General features: G+C 41.4%; 1 protein-coding gene across 7 annotated transcripts in view; it reads right to left on the reverse strand.

Moving 5' to 3' along the window:
- LOC109871045 (ubiquitin specific peptidase 9 X-linked) overlaps window positions 1–17,611 on the reverse strand; it is an 83,063-nt gene extending 65,452 nt beyond the window's left edge. For 6 of the 7 annotated variants that reach the window (XM_031805940.1, XM_031805939.1, XM_031805938.1 and 3 more), the window contains exons 1-4: window positions 17,128–17,610; window positions 2,901–3,192; window positions 933–1,078; window positions 722–801 (exon numbers count right to left, since the gene is read on the reverse strand). In XM_031805940.1, coding sequence (XP_031661800.1) covers window positions 722–801; window positions 933–1,078; window positions 2,901–3,005 — 331 coding nt within the window. In that variant the 5' untranslated portion in view covers window positions 3,006–3,192; window positions 17,128–17,610. Of the gene's footprint in view, window positions 1–721; window positions 802–932; window positions 1,079–2,900; window positions 3,193–17,127 lie in introns of all 7 variants that reach the window. The other variant, XM_031805936.1, reaches the window with a different exon arrangement.
- Between the last annotated feature and the right edge of the window lie 1,125 nt (window positions 17,612–18,736).

Consider the following 18,736-nt stretch of genomic DNA (forward strand, 5'->3'; position numbering starts at 1 on the left):
GACCAACGCTTTGGTTCCTACCCTGTCAATAATTCCTCACGGGCTTATTAATTTGTTCGTTACCATGTCAAACAACAATGTATTCAAGGTGCTGCCCACTATATTCCAACTATAGAATTAGAAAAAACATATTTCCATGATTCCAACAGTTAACTAGGCCTAGATTCTCTTGCCCATATCATGCTGTGTGGCACAGTTTAGAAATTATAATAAAAGATGCAGAATTTGACGAAAATCATTTGTTTGATGGATTCAACAATATAAAATGGAGAAAGTCCCATTGAAATCGCAATTTATTGTGATAATGGGTATAGGGAAAATTTTTGTATCATGTAGTAGCCTAAATCTATCAATTTTACATGAATGGAATATAAATGACAGTCATCCAACATGCTGTAATAGAAGTAAGCCCATGCTCATAAAAAAGAAAATCACCCTCCCTCATCTTAAAGGTCAACGACCGCCACTGTACCACAGATCTTTTGGGAAGGGCTGCAAGTCAAATATCAATCTAAAGAGAAACTAAATGGAGTCATTGACAAAGCAAAAGTAGAGTGAGTCAGCTACCTAGCAAGTCTAAACGCCATACACTGTGGGTGAAATACAGTGCAGTCATAATATTTCAAATGTGTACATAGCCAAGCTTGCTATACCATCTCGCTTGCCATAGTTCAAAGTATTGAGGAGTGATTCGAGGAATAGAATGAATCAACATTCTTACCTTTTTTACTAAGCTCTATAGCAGCTTCTAGAAGAACCTCTAACTCTCCCTTTGGAAGAACTGGAACCACCCAGCGGGGTCTGGAAACAAAACATCCACATGAATACATATACACACACATTTCTTCTCACAACCACACACACCTCCTTATATTAACACACCCACCCACAGAACTCAAAGCCAAACATACATACGCCTGTTGTGTTTGTACCTGTTGATCATGTCATCCAGCTTGGCCAGGTCTGTGTGAGGGAAGGCAGGTTCCTCCTCCTCCAGCTGGGGGGGGCCGTCCCCCTGACCCTGCTCATCCGGGGGGCTCACTGGAGAGTTCTCATTGGTGGAGTTAGGGGACGCCGTCTGAAACACACCATCAAAAAACAGAATTTAGGGCAGAAATTCCCCGAATCCCAATTTCGCAATAACCCGCCTCGAAACTAGGGGAAACACTGACTCATAATATATAACAGGAGAGCCAGAGAGCCTAGTGACAGTCATCTGGACAGAACCAGTCTATTCCCAGTTCCCACCAACATTCACTCTTCAACACAAGCTCACATCATTCAGTCCTAACTTGGGATCTGCACCAGTCACTCAGACTTTTACTCAAAATCATGCATTGATGACATTGGGAGATTTGCATTAAAAAAATAATAACTTGCAATCTGCACACGTCACTGAAGTTAAGGTCCAGCCCATAAAGAGCTGAGAGACGATTTCACAAGGAGGCAGTGCTGTGATAGAAAGATCTTATCTGAGGCCCCTGTTGCAGCCAGGTCTCAAAACCCGTGACTGTACTCGAACAATCTACAACAAATATGGGATTTTTACAAACAGAAGCACTGTAGGATAAAAATGATCAGCTATAGAACTCCATCTCCCTGAAACATACCCATGTGTTTTGTTTTCCTAATGTAGCCTAAGCTAAAGCCAATTAGCCAAACCTTGAGGTACAAACAACATTATACACAAGCGTGCACAAAATGCACATTGCACACACACTAGGGGAGGCATGGAAAATACTTGACACCATGTCAGTGTGTGTGTGTGTGTGTGTGTGTAATATATTAATGTGGCATATGCAGTTGTTAAGGAAAATGCAGCATGTCTCTTGAATCTTAAGGCTGTGAAAATCCACAGATAAATTATTCTTTATTCCAATCATGTCTTCAAGAACTGTGTGTGTGTGTCTGACATATGTTAATGACTGTTCGTATGTATGAGCAGCAGTGGTAGCAGCAAGTGTGTGTGTCTGATGCGGGTAGCGGAGCTGCAGAACTTGGGAAATGTGGGGGTGTGTGGAGAAGGCTCTTTCTGCTTGGTTGACCTACATAGCCAGCTTGCCTCTCACGTCTGGGTGCTACTCATCCCTATCCCACACACTCTGTCTTTATCTATTACTCTGGGGCTTGTGTTCGTTGATTCCTACCTTCTCCTTCCAAGTCTCCCTGCCTTCTTTTTTTTCTCCTTGTGTGCCTAGGTGTGAGCACTGACTGTCACCCCCCACAGTTTGATTCAATTAGATGCGTCTCTGTGCTGCTGCTGTAACAATGTGGGCCACTGGTGCAGTATTTGTAACAGAACAACACTCAAGTCTAAACAATACACCAAAACAGCATCCATCAAACACACAACTTGTGTTATGGTTTCAGAGGCCAATACAGGTTTGATTTATAGTTACCGTTAAATGAATCAGGACAGCTTTATGCCCCACAGGGCACGAGGAGGACGTTCATGTCATGCTATGTGCTTTAGCACAAAGAGGAGCAGGAGGAGAGGATGGGGGCAACGAACGGCAGAGAGGAAAGGTGAAGAGGGGAGAGTGAAAGGCGAGAGATAGAAGAGGATGTTGAGACATAAAGAAGTGAGAGGACTAGAAGAGGACGGGGCAGAGTAGAGGTAGAAAAGGGAAAGAGGACTAGAAGAGGACGGGGCAGAGTAGAGGTAGAAAAGGGAAAGAGGACTAGAAGAGGATGGGGCAGAGTAGAGGTAGAAAAGGGAAAGAGGACTAGAAGAGGACGGGGCAGAGTAGAGGTAGAAAAGAGAAAGAGGACTAGAAGAGGATGGGGCAGAGTAGAGGTAGAAAAGAGAAAGAGGACTAGAAGAGAGCACAAGTCAAAAACAGGATGTTGAGGTGAAAGTCAGAAATTAAAGAAGAGGATGGGACAGAGAGGCTTCTGACCTGGTTCTGTGGCAGCGGGGGCTGGCTCTGACTCTGAGCGTCGGGCGCCTGGCCTGCCTGGTTGTCGTTTCCCCCAACAGGAGAGCCACGCGTGGTGGCCGTCATGCTCGCTACGGGGCAGATCTTGGCAATCTTGGCCTCTTTTAGGGAGCACTGGCCAGGAGGGAAATCACAGGAGGCGCCTCAGCAACCTCAGAGGCAGAGCAGAGGGAGGAGAGCAGCGGCCGTGGTACGAGAGAGAGGGACAGAACCACCTGGAGATCTGGACGGACCGCTGAGACCATTGCATAACCTGGAGAGAAGAGGGTTATAAGGTGTATGGGTTTTGTTGTCTGTAGACAAAATACTGCATGGTGGGCTCACTCACAAAAAAGTACAAACACGATAGGAGAGATTTCATGGGTCCATTCAATCAATGGGATCACATCTCCGTTTAAGGTCCGTTTGTGTGTTATATACAAGGTCCGTTTCTTTTTTTTAAGGCCATTATGCGTTGTCAAATCGAACTACAACTAGCTTGTTTGGGGGTCTCAGTGACCAACTTTGTCAGGTGAGCCTGATCAAGTTTTTGGTAAGCAAAACAATAAACATACACCGAATTAGAAATGTGAAGACGAGCAGGTTTCAATTCTGAATGGTTCTCTGGGTCCCATCAGATTGGAAGGGAACAAACTTTTGTATTTTCCCCCGACATTTGCTTGATTGGGTTCCATTTTTGCAGTTTGGAAGCTTTGTTGTAGAGACAATGTGCGGAAGTAAGAGATAAACGCTAGAGCGCTGACGTGATAAGAGGGAACGGTACAGAGAAACCTGTTAAGCATGCACCGTCTATGGCTGGGCTGCTCCTGAGTCTGGGTGTATCATTTCCAGTCAGATAAGCTGAGAGCTTGGCATGGATTGGCCAGGTTGTCAGTATGACCATTAGTGAAGCATAATATGACCTAGCTGCCAATCCAGTACTTGTTAGCACCACTAGACATCTTTGCAAATCCTACTTTTCTAGCATTCTGGCCTGGTCTTGTTTCGTGCAAACACCCAGACATAGCTAGCCAGGCAGTGGAATCAAATGTTTGTCAGAGGTTAATATAAAATGTAGATAATTTCCTACAATGATATTGCTAGCAACAAAGAGGGGTAAGACAGTGGGAAAGATAACAATCCTCAACAGATGGAAATAATCTCTCTGTTCATCAGTGAGGCTGAGAACTAGCACGTATCAAGGGCTGTAGTGAAGTCGGAGAGAGCAGGCAGCAGCATCTCCGGTTAAAACAGCATGACATTGACACCATTGGCCTGACTCTGGAGAGGAAGAAGCCTAGAAGACCTCTGACTGCTCGTACCGCATGGATCCAATTAAGGTTAGTAGTGGAAATGCCACTACTATTGCATAAGGAAATCTACAAGTGCACATTTTAGTCCCTCATTTTGTTCGCAAGCAAAGTTGTAAGCTATTTTACACAAACAAGCAAGAGAACAAGACAAACAGTTGTGGTTCAAGTCTTACTATATGACTACAATGGAGTGGAGTGTTACCTAGGGATGGCACAATTATCGTATAAATCTTGTAGCCGACAATTATGGATAACAACCGTGAACAAACAAAACAAAAAACATAATCGTCATACTGTCATTCATTTCAGGAGAAAGGGGATTCAACTTCATATTTAAGTAAATATAGTTTATCTAACAGCATTTCGATGTTTAATTTATTATAACACATGAATTGGGTAAAGATGGTAATCATTTTACATGCAGAATAACACTTTGGTCAAAAGTTCCAGGCGAAAATCATTCATTTTTCAACATTCATTTTTCGCCACCAAGGCTGGTTGTATTTATTAGGTACTGTATGTCACATCCAAATTTCAAAGATGCATTTCAAGTAAAACATTTTATAATTTTTTTATAAATAACATTTCTATGACAATTAATCATTACCCAAAATTCCATAACAGCCCTAGTGTTATATAAACGTGCTCATTCAGACAGTATAACGATCATCATGCACGCAGCATAACCGACATGCCAGCAAGAAAAACTATTAATAGTCAAGTGGATCATTAGCAAGATGGAATTGCCTGTGTTTCATAGTGCTGTTATGTCACCTATGACCCTGTCCACATTGTTCAGATGTTGGAATCAAGTGGGCTACCTGAGTGCACAAAACATTAAGAACATTAAGTTCCTAATGTTTGGTATACTCAGTGTATATTTCCCAGAATGAGAATGAGTTGCAAAAATCCTTATATAAATGTTTCATGCTTATTGCACATTTATAAAACAGACTAGACAGCTAGTATAACAGTCTATGGCTAAAATGCTCCAAGCAGAACGTGACGCAACAAACTGAACATTCATTTTCCAGAATCATTGTTCATTGATATTCACATTTTAGCAGTGTCTGCTCTGCGCATAATTTGTGTAGTTGAAACATAAAAAGGGTATCATTAGAAAAGATCACTTCTCCTCTACTACAGTAAAATAATGTCTCTGTGTGTTTCGGTGTCCACAGTGCATTTGGAAAGTATCCAGACCCCTTCCATTTTACCACATTTTGTTATGTTGCAGCCTTATTCTAAAATGTATCAAATTACATTTTTTCCTCAATCTACACACAATATCCCATAATCAGAAAGCAAAAACAGGTTTTTAGAATTTAAATACCATATTTATATAACTATTCAGACCCTTTGCAATGAGATTTGAAATTGAGCTCAGGTGAATCCTGTTTCTGTTGATCAACCTTGAGATTTTTCACAGCAAAAATTTAATGGAAGAAGTTTGGAACCACCAAGACGCTTCCTAGAGCTGGCCAACTGGCCAAACTGAGCAATCGGTTTGAAAGCCTTGGTCAGGGAGGATGGTTACTGACAGAGCTCCTCTGTGAAGATGGGAGAACCTTCCAGAAGGACAACCATCTCTGCACCACTCCACCAATCAGGCCTTTATGGTAGAGTGGCCAGACGGAAGCCACTCCTCAGTATGTCACGACAGCCTGCTTGGAGTTTGCCAAAGGGCACCTGAAAGGTCTCTCAGACCATGAGAAACAAGATTCTCTGGTCTGATGAAACCGAGATTGAACTCTTTGGCCAGAATGCCAAGCGTCACGTCTGGAGGAAACCTGGCACCATCCTTACAGTGAAGCATGGTGGTGGCAGCATCATGCTGTGGGGATGTTTTTCAGCAGTAGGGACTGGGAGACTAGTCAGGATCGAGGGAAAGATGAACGGAGAAAAGTACAAAGAGATCCTTGATGAAAACCTGCTCCAGAGTGCTCAGGACCACAGACTGGGGTCCAACAGGACAATGACCAAAAGCAAACAGCCAAGACATTGCAGGAGTGGCTTTGGTATAAGTCTCAATGTCCTTGAGTGGCCCAGCCAGAGTCCGGACTTGAACCCGATCTAACATCTCTGGAGACCTGAAAATAGCTGATTCTGTTGGACCAAACCTCAAATGCAAATAGCGAGTTGAAACCACTTTTCAGAGAAGAAGTAGTGATCTCTCATCTTTGTTGTGTGAGTGGCAGGGGGAGGGGCATGGTGTGTGTGTGCAAACAGAGAGGAAGAGGCAAAGTGAGAGGTTTCACGCTCGCCAAGAAAAGCCCAATACGTTTGCTTATTTTGGACCTAAACTTCTTGCCTGCCTTTTCCCACCTTTGGGACAATGACTCCCATTGTTACGGTGGAGACATGAGCATCTTGCTATAATATACAGATCTCTGATGTAAATGGGAAGGTGCAAACAGCACACTAGGAGGATAGGAGACAAAACCAAAAAGACAACATGAGAGCAAACGGACATAAATGCTCATAAAAATGATTATTGTGATAAAGGCATCTGGAATATCACGCAAAACCATTCATTCAATATAGTCGCCTTACACTCCACTTGGAATAATCACTGAACAAGGAATAAACCACTTAGTGACCAAAAGCCACACGATGGAAACTCTTACAATGTGTGCTTAGCGTGCAAGACTCATTTAGACAGGTAGCCCAATTCTGATCTGATATTTTTTTCACTAAATTGGTATTTTGACCAATCAGATCAGCTCTGAAAAATATATTAGGTGAAAAAATCTGACTGATCAATACCAATTAGGTGGAAAGAATATCAGAATTGGGCTGCCTGTCTAAACGCAGCCAAAGGGTTATTCCTACAAGACCACTGCACTCAGTATTCTCCTCCAAAATCCCATAGCATTGGCCATCCAGACAGACCTCTCCTAATGTTTTAGATTGAGCAGCAACAAAAGCCATTGTTCAGAAAAAAAATCCAATCCTCAGTTTAATATTCATCCGATTGAGATCAGAAGGAAAACAAAGGAATAGCCTAGGCCTAAGCACTCAAAAATATTGTCGAAAAATAAAAGCAACAATTTCAGTTACAGTTCATATATAAGAAATCTTTCAATTGAAATTCATAGGGGCCTTAATCTATGGAAAATAATACAGATATGCATCTGTTGGTCACAGATAACTTTTTTTTTAAGTAGGTGCGTGGATCAGAAAACCAGTCAGTATCTGGTGTGACCATTTGCCTCATACAGTGTGACATCCTCGCATAGAGTTGATCAGTCTGTTGATTGTGGCCAGTGGAATGTTGTGCCACTCCTCTTCAACGGCTGTGCTAAGTTACTGGATATTGGCGGGAACTGGAACACAACGATCCAGAGCATCCCAAACTTGCTCAATTGGTGACATGTCGGGTGAGTATGCAGGCCATGGAACTGGGAGATTTTCAGCTTCCAATAATTTTTGTGTACAGAACCTTGAGACATGGAGCTGTGCATTATAATGCTGAAACATAAGTTGAAGGTGGTGGATGAATGACATGACAATGGGCCAGGATCTCATCACGGTATCGCTGTGCATTCAAATTGCCATTGATAAAATGCAATTGTGTATGTTGTCCGTAGCTTATGCCTGCCCATACCATAACACCACCGCCACCCTGGGGCATTCTGTTCACAACTTTGACATCTGCAAACCGCTCGCCCACACGACACTATACACATGCTCTGCGGTTGTGAGGCTGGTTGCACGTACTTCGAAATTCTATAAAACAAGGGGGCTTATGGTTGAGAAATTAACATTACATTCTCTGGCAACAGCTCTGATGGACATTCCTGCAGTCTGCATGCCAATTTCACGTTCCCTCAACTTGAGACAAATGTGGCAGTGTGTGTGTTGTATGACAAAACTGCACATTTTACAATGGCCTTTAATTGTCTCCAGCACAAGGTGCACCTGTGTAATGATCATGCTGTTTAATCAGCTTCTTGATATGCCACACCTGTCAGGTGGATGGATTATCTTGGCAAAGGAGAACTGCTCACTAACAGTTATGCAAACAAATGTGCACAACATTCAAGAGAAAAAAGTTTTTTGCGCATATTGAACATTTCTGGGATTTTTTACATCAGCTCATGAAACCAGAGCGTTTATATTTTTGTTATGTGTAAATAAAATAAAAGCCTGATGCTGATATCATATGAAAACATTTAGGCCTAGATTAGATTGGGAGAAGACTGAAGTTCATACAGTGCATTTGGAAAGTATTCAGAACCCTTTACTTTTTCCAAATTATGTATAGAATAAGGCAGTAATGTAACAATCAATACACAATACCCCATAAGAACAAAGCAAAAACAAAACTGCAAAACTTAAACACAATTTCAGACCTTTGTGGGAAAGGTCAAGGGGTATGAATACTTTCTGAATGCACTGTATGTAATGGAAATGTGTGACATACTGAACTTGCTGCCTGCTTTTCCTACTGCCATAAACCCTGACCAGAGGAAAACTTGTAAATTATTCTACAAAACCACATATTCTGGAAATGAGTCATACATAATTTCTAGTTGGGTCTTATTCTAGACATGTAGGCCTAAAGTGATGGTGGTGCACATGGTGTTGTAGTATTTGAACTCTGGACACCATACAGCAAAGACAACTTGTCTTTCTGAGTTTCAGACAAGAGAGGAAAGGATTTCCTTAAGTAACCATGGGATTGGTTGGCCAGGAAGCCGGGGGTCTTTCATCCCTTTCACGCTCACTCTTCAAGTCATTCCACCTCAAAAAGCACAAGTAAGAGGATTTACACCCACCATCTCAGATAGTTCCTGTAGTTAGAAATATAAGAATGGCATTCCTGAAACATTATTTTGTTTAAATATAATTGGTCGTTTAAAATGTATAGGATTGACTGACTGCATTGGTTCTTTTTATAAGATACATTGTGTTGAAAATCCAAAAATGTTTGCATAGTCAATTTACACACAGTCCTGACACACACTCTTAACCCACCAGACATGCCACCAGGGGTCTTTTCACAGTCTCCAAATCCAGAACAAATTCAAGAAAGTATACAGCATTATATCTGTTCCATCTCATATTGCTCAAATGAAAAGCAAACCTGGTTTAAAAAAACTGATAAAGCCAACATTAACTGCACAACGCCTCTCCCCTATTTGACCTAGATAGTTGTGTGTATTGATATGCATGCTACAGTGAGTTAGGCCAGGGCGAAAAATACCATATACCGGGGTATTTCTATCCAGCTCAGGGATCCAGCTATGCATTTGGTTTGCTAACTTGATAGAGCTAAGTGGCTAGATGTCAAGATCAAGTAGTATTTTTATTTTACCTTTATTTAACTAGTCAGTTAAGAACAAATTCTTATTTTCAATGACGGCCTAGGAACAGTGGGTTAACTGCCTTGTTCTGGGGCAGAATGACAGATTTTTTACCTTGTCAGCTCGGGGATTTGATCTTGCAACCTTTCTGTTACTAGTCCAACGCTCTAAACACTAGGCTACCTCACGCCTGCAATGGAGCTGCTGCTTGGAGTATTGCTTTTTCAACCTTTGTAATGCATTCCTTTGAATCTGGTGATGATTTTTTGTCTCTTGTTCAGAGAGATTTGACATTGAAGTCACTTGCAGTTTTTACCATAAATTAGTCTGAAAGTACCAAGTTTTGCCCACCAATGCTGCTGTCCCTGCTACTGCCAACACACCCTTTTATACATTTTGCTGGTCTCATGTTTATTCAATGGATCACATAATTTTCTTTGCAACTTTGGGTAGAAAACCAACAGTTTTTGCTCATGATGAAAATAGATTGTGTGGTCAAGCAAGTCCTCCAAGGACGCAATTCAGTTTGTATTTCTCTTAGCAACCTAATGCATCAACCCAAGACTCATTGAATAGTCCCCCCAAAAAATGGCAGCTCTGAGAGGGCTATCCGTATGGTGAAAGTATTTTCCTACAAGCACAAAATTGATAGAGAAATGGACCAGTGACAAAAAAATGTGACAACCCTAATAAAATACAATGTGTTTTTCAATAAAATTATTAGAAAACGTCTCTATACGTACTGTGGTTAGTGATATTTTCCATTAAACCCAACACCATTGCGAAACACTACACAGTGTGTGTTTGGGCCTTTTTTGGGATTAATGTAATAAAACACAAGACACCATTAAAATGAATAAAAGGGTGTGGTGGCAGTAGCAGGAAAAGTGGCATCTAGTGGGCAAAACTTGATATTTTGACTATTTTATGGTTAAATATTACAAGCGACTTCAATGTCAAATCTCTCTGAAGAGGACAAAAACCATCACCAGATTCAAAGGGAATGCGTTAAAGGTTGAAGAAGCAATACTCCAAGCAGCAGCTCTATACTACTTGTCAGACAGAGAGCTGATACAGTATACTGGTTATTGGGGTGGGGTGATGTTGGCTTTTTACCATTTTATTGGGTTCTTCATAATTATGGTCGAAATCAGATGTTGGGTGCTATATATTTACTGAAGGTTATAGGAACCCTATGCATTTAAAATGGCCAATTTAGGTGTAATCAATTAGCTTCATTTCTCAGAGATCAAATTATATTTCATATTTCAGGAATGCTAATCTTATGTTTCTGACTACAGAAACGATTTCTGCTGAAATGACACGGAATGACCCCTTTACAATTCTGTTCCAGACCAGCACAGAACGTCTGGACGAGATGCCTTTTTTCTCTGTCTTTGGGAGACCTGTTCAACCACTTCGCAAATCAAAATAAAACTTCCTCAAAAATGAAGCCAAACTGCAGACAAATATAATTTCAATAAACCAGCCTACAGAAAGACATAGCTTCAACTTCATAGAATGTCTATGATAAAGTTATCCCCATAACTTTTATTCTCCCTCCAGCTGGACCGTACAATCTGGTTTATAACCACACACACTGACCCTGTATGAGCCAACAAAGGCCAGCCACAGCTCCAGAGGACACATAAGGCCATGAGCCATAATGATGAGTATTGTTTACTCTCTCGGTCCTCTCCGCCCAGCTGGAAGCCTGGGCACTGGCTAGTGCTCAGTCTGGCACAACTCAAATATAAATATATTGATTAGAATAGACAGACATGCCTTTCTTTGACATGTCAAATACTGAATCATGTCTGATTATCTATTCATGGCATTTCGATCTGCAAAGTCCAGTATGTTGCATCCTCCTGAACACAGGGACGACACCAGTCCTGCCTGGCAAAGATAGACAATTAGACTGGAAATCCAATCCACACAAGTATTGGAACATGAGGGTTTGATCATGTATTCTAACATGATATTTCCTTCATAAAGGCCACCCCTGCTAAGTCATTGTCAACATCCCCCAAAAATATATATTTACATTTTTCTGTACATTTTCTGCCAAGACACCCTTTAAAAGGGACAGTGTGAGATTTTGGCATTTCAGTCCTTTTTTTCAATTTACCCAGAGTCAGATTAACTCATGGATACAATGTATTTTTACAGTTCTAAGTTGCCAACTAGTGTTAAAGCAATTGCTAACTAGGGTTAGCGCAATGACTGGAAGTCTATGGGAACAGTTCATGTTGACTTCCAGTCATGGGAACAACTAGCATGTTGGCTGTTCCTGTAGACCAGGGGTCAGCAACATAAGGCACACGAGGGAATTTGCCTTGGCACGCCAATGCTTGGCAAGTCACCCCATCCCACCTCCCCAAATAATACAAATAATTAAATGATATAGGTGGCACTGAAGATGAGAATAGTTTTCACATGGCTAACAGCTAGCAAAGCTTTATTTAATTTTTTTAAATTTAAGTTCAGGGCACAAAATGTCATCAGCATAGAAAAATAAGGCAAACGTCCGCTCATTTATTGCCTCCGATTCCTTTTACTTCAGGGCCAGGCTGTTTGCTCTCTGTTGTAAAACTGCTGTTTGTCAGACATCAAGTGCACATTGCATTTTGAAACGAGACATGCGGACCAGTTAGAAGGAATCAAGAGGTCCGTGCCCAGGTAAGAAAAGCAAGGCACTGTGTTAAAAGTAAAAAAATATATTTAAAAAAAATTGTGCAGTGCATTGCTAAACAAGGAACCATTTATTGATGGGGAATATATCAAGGAGGCTTTCCTCAGTAGTTGACAGGCTTTATTTGAAGGATTGCCTAACAGACACAATCTTCTCAAAGATAAGACATGTACATGTCTGCCAGAACTGTTGAAAGGCATGTTCTCAAAATAGCTGAAAAGGTAAAGGAGTTGCAAACTGTAGAGTTAAAAGATGCACCTGTGTTTAGCGTGGCTCTTGATGAGAGTGTGGATGTGAATGACATTATACATCTGGTAATTGTTGCAAGATACCGTGACAGAGCAGGTACGCAAGTAGCTGCTTTGTACGTAGCTGCTTTGTCTAAAACCCATACATGGTAACACTAAAGGGGAAGGTGTAGCAAAAAAAGCCTTCACGGGTCATTTTGAGGAGATGTGTCAGTATTAAGAACATATTCACTATTACAACTAACTGTGCCCCCGCTATGGTGTGGAAACAGGATTTGTAAAGCTGATTGAAAATATGATTGGCCACCCCGTGGTTAAATTTCACTATCATTCACCAAGAGAATCTGTGTTCCAAGAATTCAAATTCCGATTTAGGTACTGTAATGGCTACTGTAATTAAAATGGTAAATTCCCTTGCTGCTCGCTCATATGTCACAGTGTCAGTCACTGCTGGAAGAGCTTGAACAAATCCACAAAGACTTGCCTCTCCACTGCAGTGTCAGGTGGTTAAGTGGAGGGAAGGTTTTGGAACGGTTCGTGGAGTGTGATACAGTTGAAGCCTTTCTGGCTACAAAAAGGGCCAAAACTACCCAGAGCTTGAGGATGAGGATTGGCTTGTAAAACTGGATGTTTCTCACTGACATAACAGGTCACCTCAATGAGCTCAACCTGTGCCTGCAGGGTGCAGGCCAGACAGTGCTGGATCTGTTCCATGCACGTAAGCTAGACGTCTACTTGCGGGATATTCAAACTGGAAAGTTCCGCTACTTCAAGCAACTCAAAGGGCGGTCAACGCGGCACACTATCAGTACATGGGGATGCTGTACAAGTGGGTGCTGAAGTCCGAGTTCTCTGTCCGATTTTCATGCCACATTTTTTGATGAAGCCAGAGAACTTTGAGGAGAGCAACTTGGGTCTGTCTGTGTTTCAGTGGATAGGGACCGAGGACTCTGAAATGCAGCTGTTCTAGCTCAAGGCAACCTCCCTTTGGTCATCAAAATTCACAGCGCTGCGCAATGAACATGAAGACAGAGAAACCAAGGGGCCTCCATTATCCACTGTTGGGAGAGCCTGCCAGTGAAAGATGACAGTCTGCAGAAGGTTGCATGTGTAATGCTTTCAGTATTTGGATCCATATATCTTTGTGAACATATCTTTTCACACATTAAGTCGATCCCTTCACGCAGCCGGCTGACAACAGACCACTCGGAAGCCTGTGTGCAGCTAAGTCTCCAAATATGGCGCAGATATGTGGCTCAGCAATGGAAAGCAGAGACAAGAATCACACTATAAAATAAAAATCGGTAAGATGGGATGTTCAATACAAAATTATATAAGCTTGTGATGTTCATGGCAGTACATTTCAGTAAGTAGTAATGTGAACATGTGTGTGTGTTGCAGAGGATTTGGAATAAGAGACTGGGGAGACAGGAGACTGAGTAGGATACGATTCTCAGCAGCAGATATGGACTTGATAATACGGAAATAAATCAATTTTTATTACATTCAGTTATGTTTAGGGCTGTTGGTAGGCCTAACAGTAATCTCTGTCGTTTTTGTGAACTGAACCTTGTATTTTGCAATAAATTGTTATTTTTAAATCACATTTATTATTCAGCCTTTTAGTTCTGTAGCCTGTTTTAATGGAACGGTTCTACAAAAATGCAAGTAATGAGGTTAAATTTATACATATTAACAGACGTATAACTCACATTTCCAAGTGTTGTAACAAAATTTCCATAGAAAAACAATTGAAACGTCTGATAAATGCAATTGAAAACGGCAAGGAAGAGTCACATAACAAGGAAATGATGAATCCATCTTGATGAAAACGCAAAGGAATATGGTGCAGAAATCAAAACACTAAACATATTAAAGCCACTAAATTCAGGCCATCAAGTCAAAATAAGGACAACTTCAAATGCAGATATCAAAATGACCATTGCATTAACACTGCTAGCCACAACAGCATATTTCAGGCAAATATACATAATGCATGAAGAGGCATAACATCAAAGGAATTGCTTACAATCATCAAGGATGCATGCCAAACAAATTCGACCAAACAATGGCAAAAATCACTAAGTACAATACAAAGATCTATAAATGCATTTTAAAGGAGTGAAGACCACGCTGGATTCAACACCTTGGACAGAGCCTTGGTGCAGCTTTGCTCATCTGGGCTCCAGAGCAGTCTAAGACACTGCATCTCAGTGCAAGAGGCGTCACTACAGTCCCTGGTTCAAATCCAGGCTGTATCACATCCGGCCGTGATTGAGAGTCCCAAAGGGCGGCGCACAATTGGCCCAGAATCGTCCGGGTTTGGCAGTCATTGTAAATAAAAATTTGTTCTGAACTGACTTGCCCAGTTAATTTTTTTACATCTAATGTAGGGAGGCCTATAGTTGAGCTCTGTGGTGCTAATAGAAAGCTCCTCTGTTTAACAAGCTATGGAATTCTCCCGTTTCTGGGCAATTAGACATTCAATAGACAATTAGTTGTACTGCATATATCATAACTGGCATGCAGATCAGTATAAATGGTAGGATAAATTCTAAAATTGGCACTAGACAAAAGAGGTTGCCTTAGATTTAGTCATTACACCAACGCTAGATAATAACAGGTTGCAAAACTACCTACAACTTCCTTCAATCTGCATGCAGAGACATAAAAATAGTATCCATGAGTTCATCTGACTAAGATGAAAAAAGGGCTAAGTTGCCAAAATCTTGCACTATCTCTTCAAGATAGGAGTGACAAGTTGCAACTTATGTATAGCAAACAGCAAGCAGTGGCACAAATGAGAGCCAGGAGCACACAGCTGTCAGCCCAGCCAGTAAGGACATTTTGAGGATACTGAAACATTTCCTGTGCTTTCTGCAGGTGGCCACTGACGTCAGAAACATACCATTAAACTGCTTCTACTAAAATATATTTCCATGCCTAGAAAGCCCAGCTCAAAACAACATTATGTAGGCTACATTGAATTACCATTCATTTCAATCAGTAACTATGTATTGAAAATGAAACCATAATGAATGGCATTGTTAGACACGGTGGTCATCCTCTGTTCAACATCCTTCAGTCTCTCACTGGAAGGCTAATAACACAGAAATGCTGTTGCGGCCTGTCGGGCTAGCTAGCACTCTAAACATCACTTGCTGGCTATGCCATGTTATGAAATGGGCCATTAACTACAGCTATATCACGGATGACATGGGCCAAGACAAGACAGTAATGGTCAAACTGACAGTCTACTCCGAAATCAAACTCGGATATTAGCTATGTCCATGATGACATTGGAGGTAACAAATAAATAAATAAATAAAATGCTACTGATCTAGTTAGCTAGCTGATTAGCCATGTATGTCTTCCATCATTATGGTAAGATCACTAGCTACGAAAACAATCACTGGATATGTAGTATAACTATACTTTTTCAAGGACGTTGACCAGTAATTGATAAGCTTGTTGACGCACTCGTTTACAAGTTATACAAATAAATATCACAATCGACCCTACACGTCCATGATTATGCTGCTTCATCTTTGCTAGCTAGCTATCTAGACACATAAAATACTTAGAACACGATCAACATGTCAACTTACCTAGCTAGCGTTAGGTTGGCTCTGATCTGAGTTGATTCATAAAGGAAATAAATATCTTATTCTGAAGTCAGAAATGGCATATCTTTAAACAACGCAAATCGAAAACTTTGGTAAAACACAGCTAGCTAAATTAGGAAGCTAACAACACTCTTTACGGCTAATATGACTTACAGAAAACCTCATATCGCAGTGCGAACTGCCCCTTGAAGGCCTAGTTTCCAATCGCAGTGTTCCGGGCCTTTGGCCTGAGCAACTAGCGTTAAATAACCGTTGATGCAAGTTCTCTTGGCTACGTATAGGTAGCTAGATATCTGGATAGATTTACAGACACATTGCGAACTGCTCGTTAAGAAACATTTACATTCAGCAGAGAAGGGGCTAGTTAGCTAACTCGATAACGTGAGCTAGTTAGCTGAGCTAACTGTAGGTATGTAGCTAACGTTAGCTACTGTGGTTGTTTTGGAGTAGGCCACGCAACCAAGTCCATAGATAAATAATTTTATGCGGTACTAGCTAACGTTAACTTGTCAATGTTGGCTTGGTGAGCTATCTTATGTCACTGTGCGACATTTCACGATTGAAACCATAATAAAACTCAGACATTATGGTTCAGGGTGAGGAAACGCCTGCCATTACCTAGATAACTTAAACGTCAACTAACTAGTAAGCAAACGAACATGATCTGGCTGATATCGACCCGGCTTTCAACAACGTTAACTATTTTGATCACTAAACAACTAGCTAACCCCACATTGAAGACACGTTTTCCCTGCTCTGACAGTGGGTGAGTCAGTAAACTTGGCTAACTAGCTAGCCAACGTTAGCTACCTTCTGCCAGAACCAACTAACGTAGCATGTTTCCAATCCAAGTTGAATTATTCAATGATTAAAGACGTGTATCAATGTATTTCAGTACAATAAAATTTCAAACAAAATAAATAGCTAGCTAATGTTACTGCCATACCCACACTACACCAGTTGACACTGTTAAGAGCGCAAGCTAAGTTAGCTAGCAAACTAGCTGCTAACAACTTACCAGGAATTTGATAGGACTTCTCTATTCACGAACTACTCCAGCCTTGACGATTGTGTCGTGGTTTATGACATAAATGTGTCCTATATACTGCAATTTCATAATAAGCTCAACTGTCTGTTAGAATAGCCTGTTTTTTGGTCATATCTTGGGTGTTTTTCCTGCGTCACCAGCGCGGTAGCAGCCCCCCCGACTCTATCTAGTCGGTCCTAGCCAGTCAGTCACAACTTGCTGCTAGCAGAGAGCCGCTTCAACATGGCGGAAGCACAGCCCTGAACAACGTCGCTGGTGAAAACAGATGCCGAACTCCAACCGTCAACAGTAGTTAGCGAGCCAACTACTAGCTCCTCTGTGTAGAATCACTTTGCAAATGGAACCCGTGCTGAATGGTCCAAAATCCATACAATGTAGATGGTTGACTCTAACCCCGATGTTGGATTCGCTTATCCAGGATTTTATTTAAACCCCGATTTCAACGCTTGTTGAACCAAAAAGGGGGTTTGTAGGCCTATATATCGCCTCCTACTGTCATGGATCTGTTGTTGAGTCTGTTGGTCAGATATTCAACAACAAAAATCAGCGGACATTGAACACATATAAATTGGTCAGAGATGAATATGATCTATCATAAATTGTGTATTATTGGGCTAATAAGACATTTCAATTGGCTCAAGGAGTAAAAACTAAGGCTCTGTTCAAATACCAGTAGGACAATTTGAAATACATCCCTTCCTTTATTCTTTCATGTGGGTGATTACTGATCTGACATGATTAGTGAAATCAATGCATTCTTCAATGAAGCAATTATTTTAATTTGAACAAGGCCCCCAAAAGGTGTCCCCTTCCAGGGGCAGCGGGTCCCCTTGGCCCTTCCCAAGAGTGGGTGCCAGAAGATACCAAACCTACCTTTACTATTTTTTATACTGTGTTGCACTGAGGTTGGGATGCAATCATGGTTACATTAAGACACCGTTTGTAATGGCAGTGTCAGCTAATCAGCTCCTTTGTTCAACATGATGTGCCATTCCATATTTGCTGCTGTGGCTACTGCTCGTTAGCGTGAGGACGAAAAGGTCTGTTTTCTGGGGAAACTAGCAGTATTTAAATCTTCTCGGTAGAGCAAGGTGGATAAAGGTCAAATTTGGAGTCCAGTGGCATATCCCACCCCTGCATAGAGGTACATTTTATTACCCATATCTCGTTCCAACTCCACAGTGTCTTAATGTAACCATGTAAACCATGTAAACAATGTAAACAGTCATAAAGGTAGGTTCGTTATCTTCTGGCAACCACTCTTGGGAAGGGCCAAGGGGTGTGAAAAAAAAAGTGACCACCATTTGCCTCATGCAGCGCGTCACATCTCCTTCACATAGAATTGATCAGGCTGTTGATTGTGGCCTGTGGAATGTTGTCCCACTCCTCTTCAATGGCTGTGCGAGGTTGCTGGATATTGGCGGGAACTTGAACACTCTGTCGTACACGTCAATCCAGAGCATCCCAGACAAGCTCAATGGGTGACATGTCTGGTAAGTATGCAGGCATGAAAAAACTGGAAAAAAATTTGCTTCCAGAAATTGTGTACAGATCCTTGTGACATGGGGCCTTCCATGAA

This window comes from Oncorhynchus kisutch, linkage group LG26 (assembly GCF_002021735.2).
Source record: "Oncorhynchus kisutch isolate 150728-3 linkage group LG26, Okis_V2, whole genome shotgun sequence".
Taxonomy (NCBI): domain Eukaryota; kingdom Metazoa; phylum Chordata; class Actinopteri; order Salmoniformes; family Salmonidae; genus Oncorhynchus; species Oncorhynchus kisutch.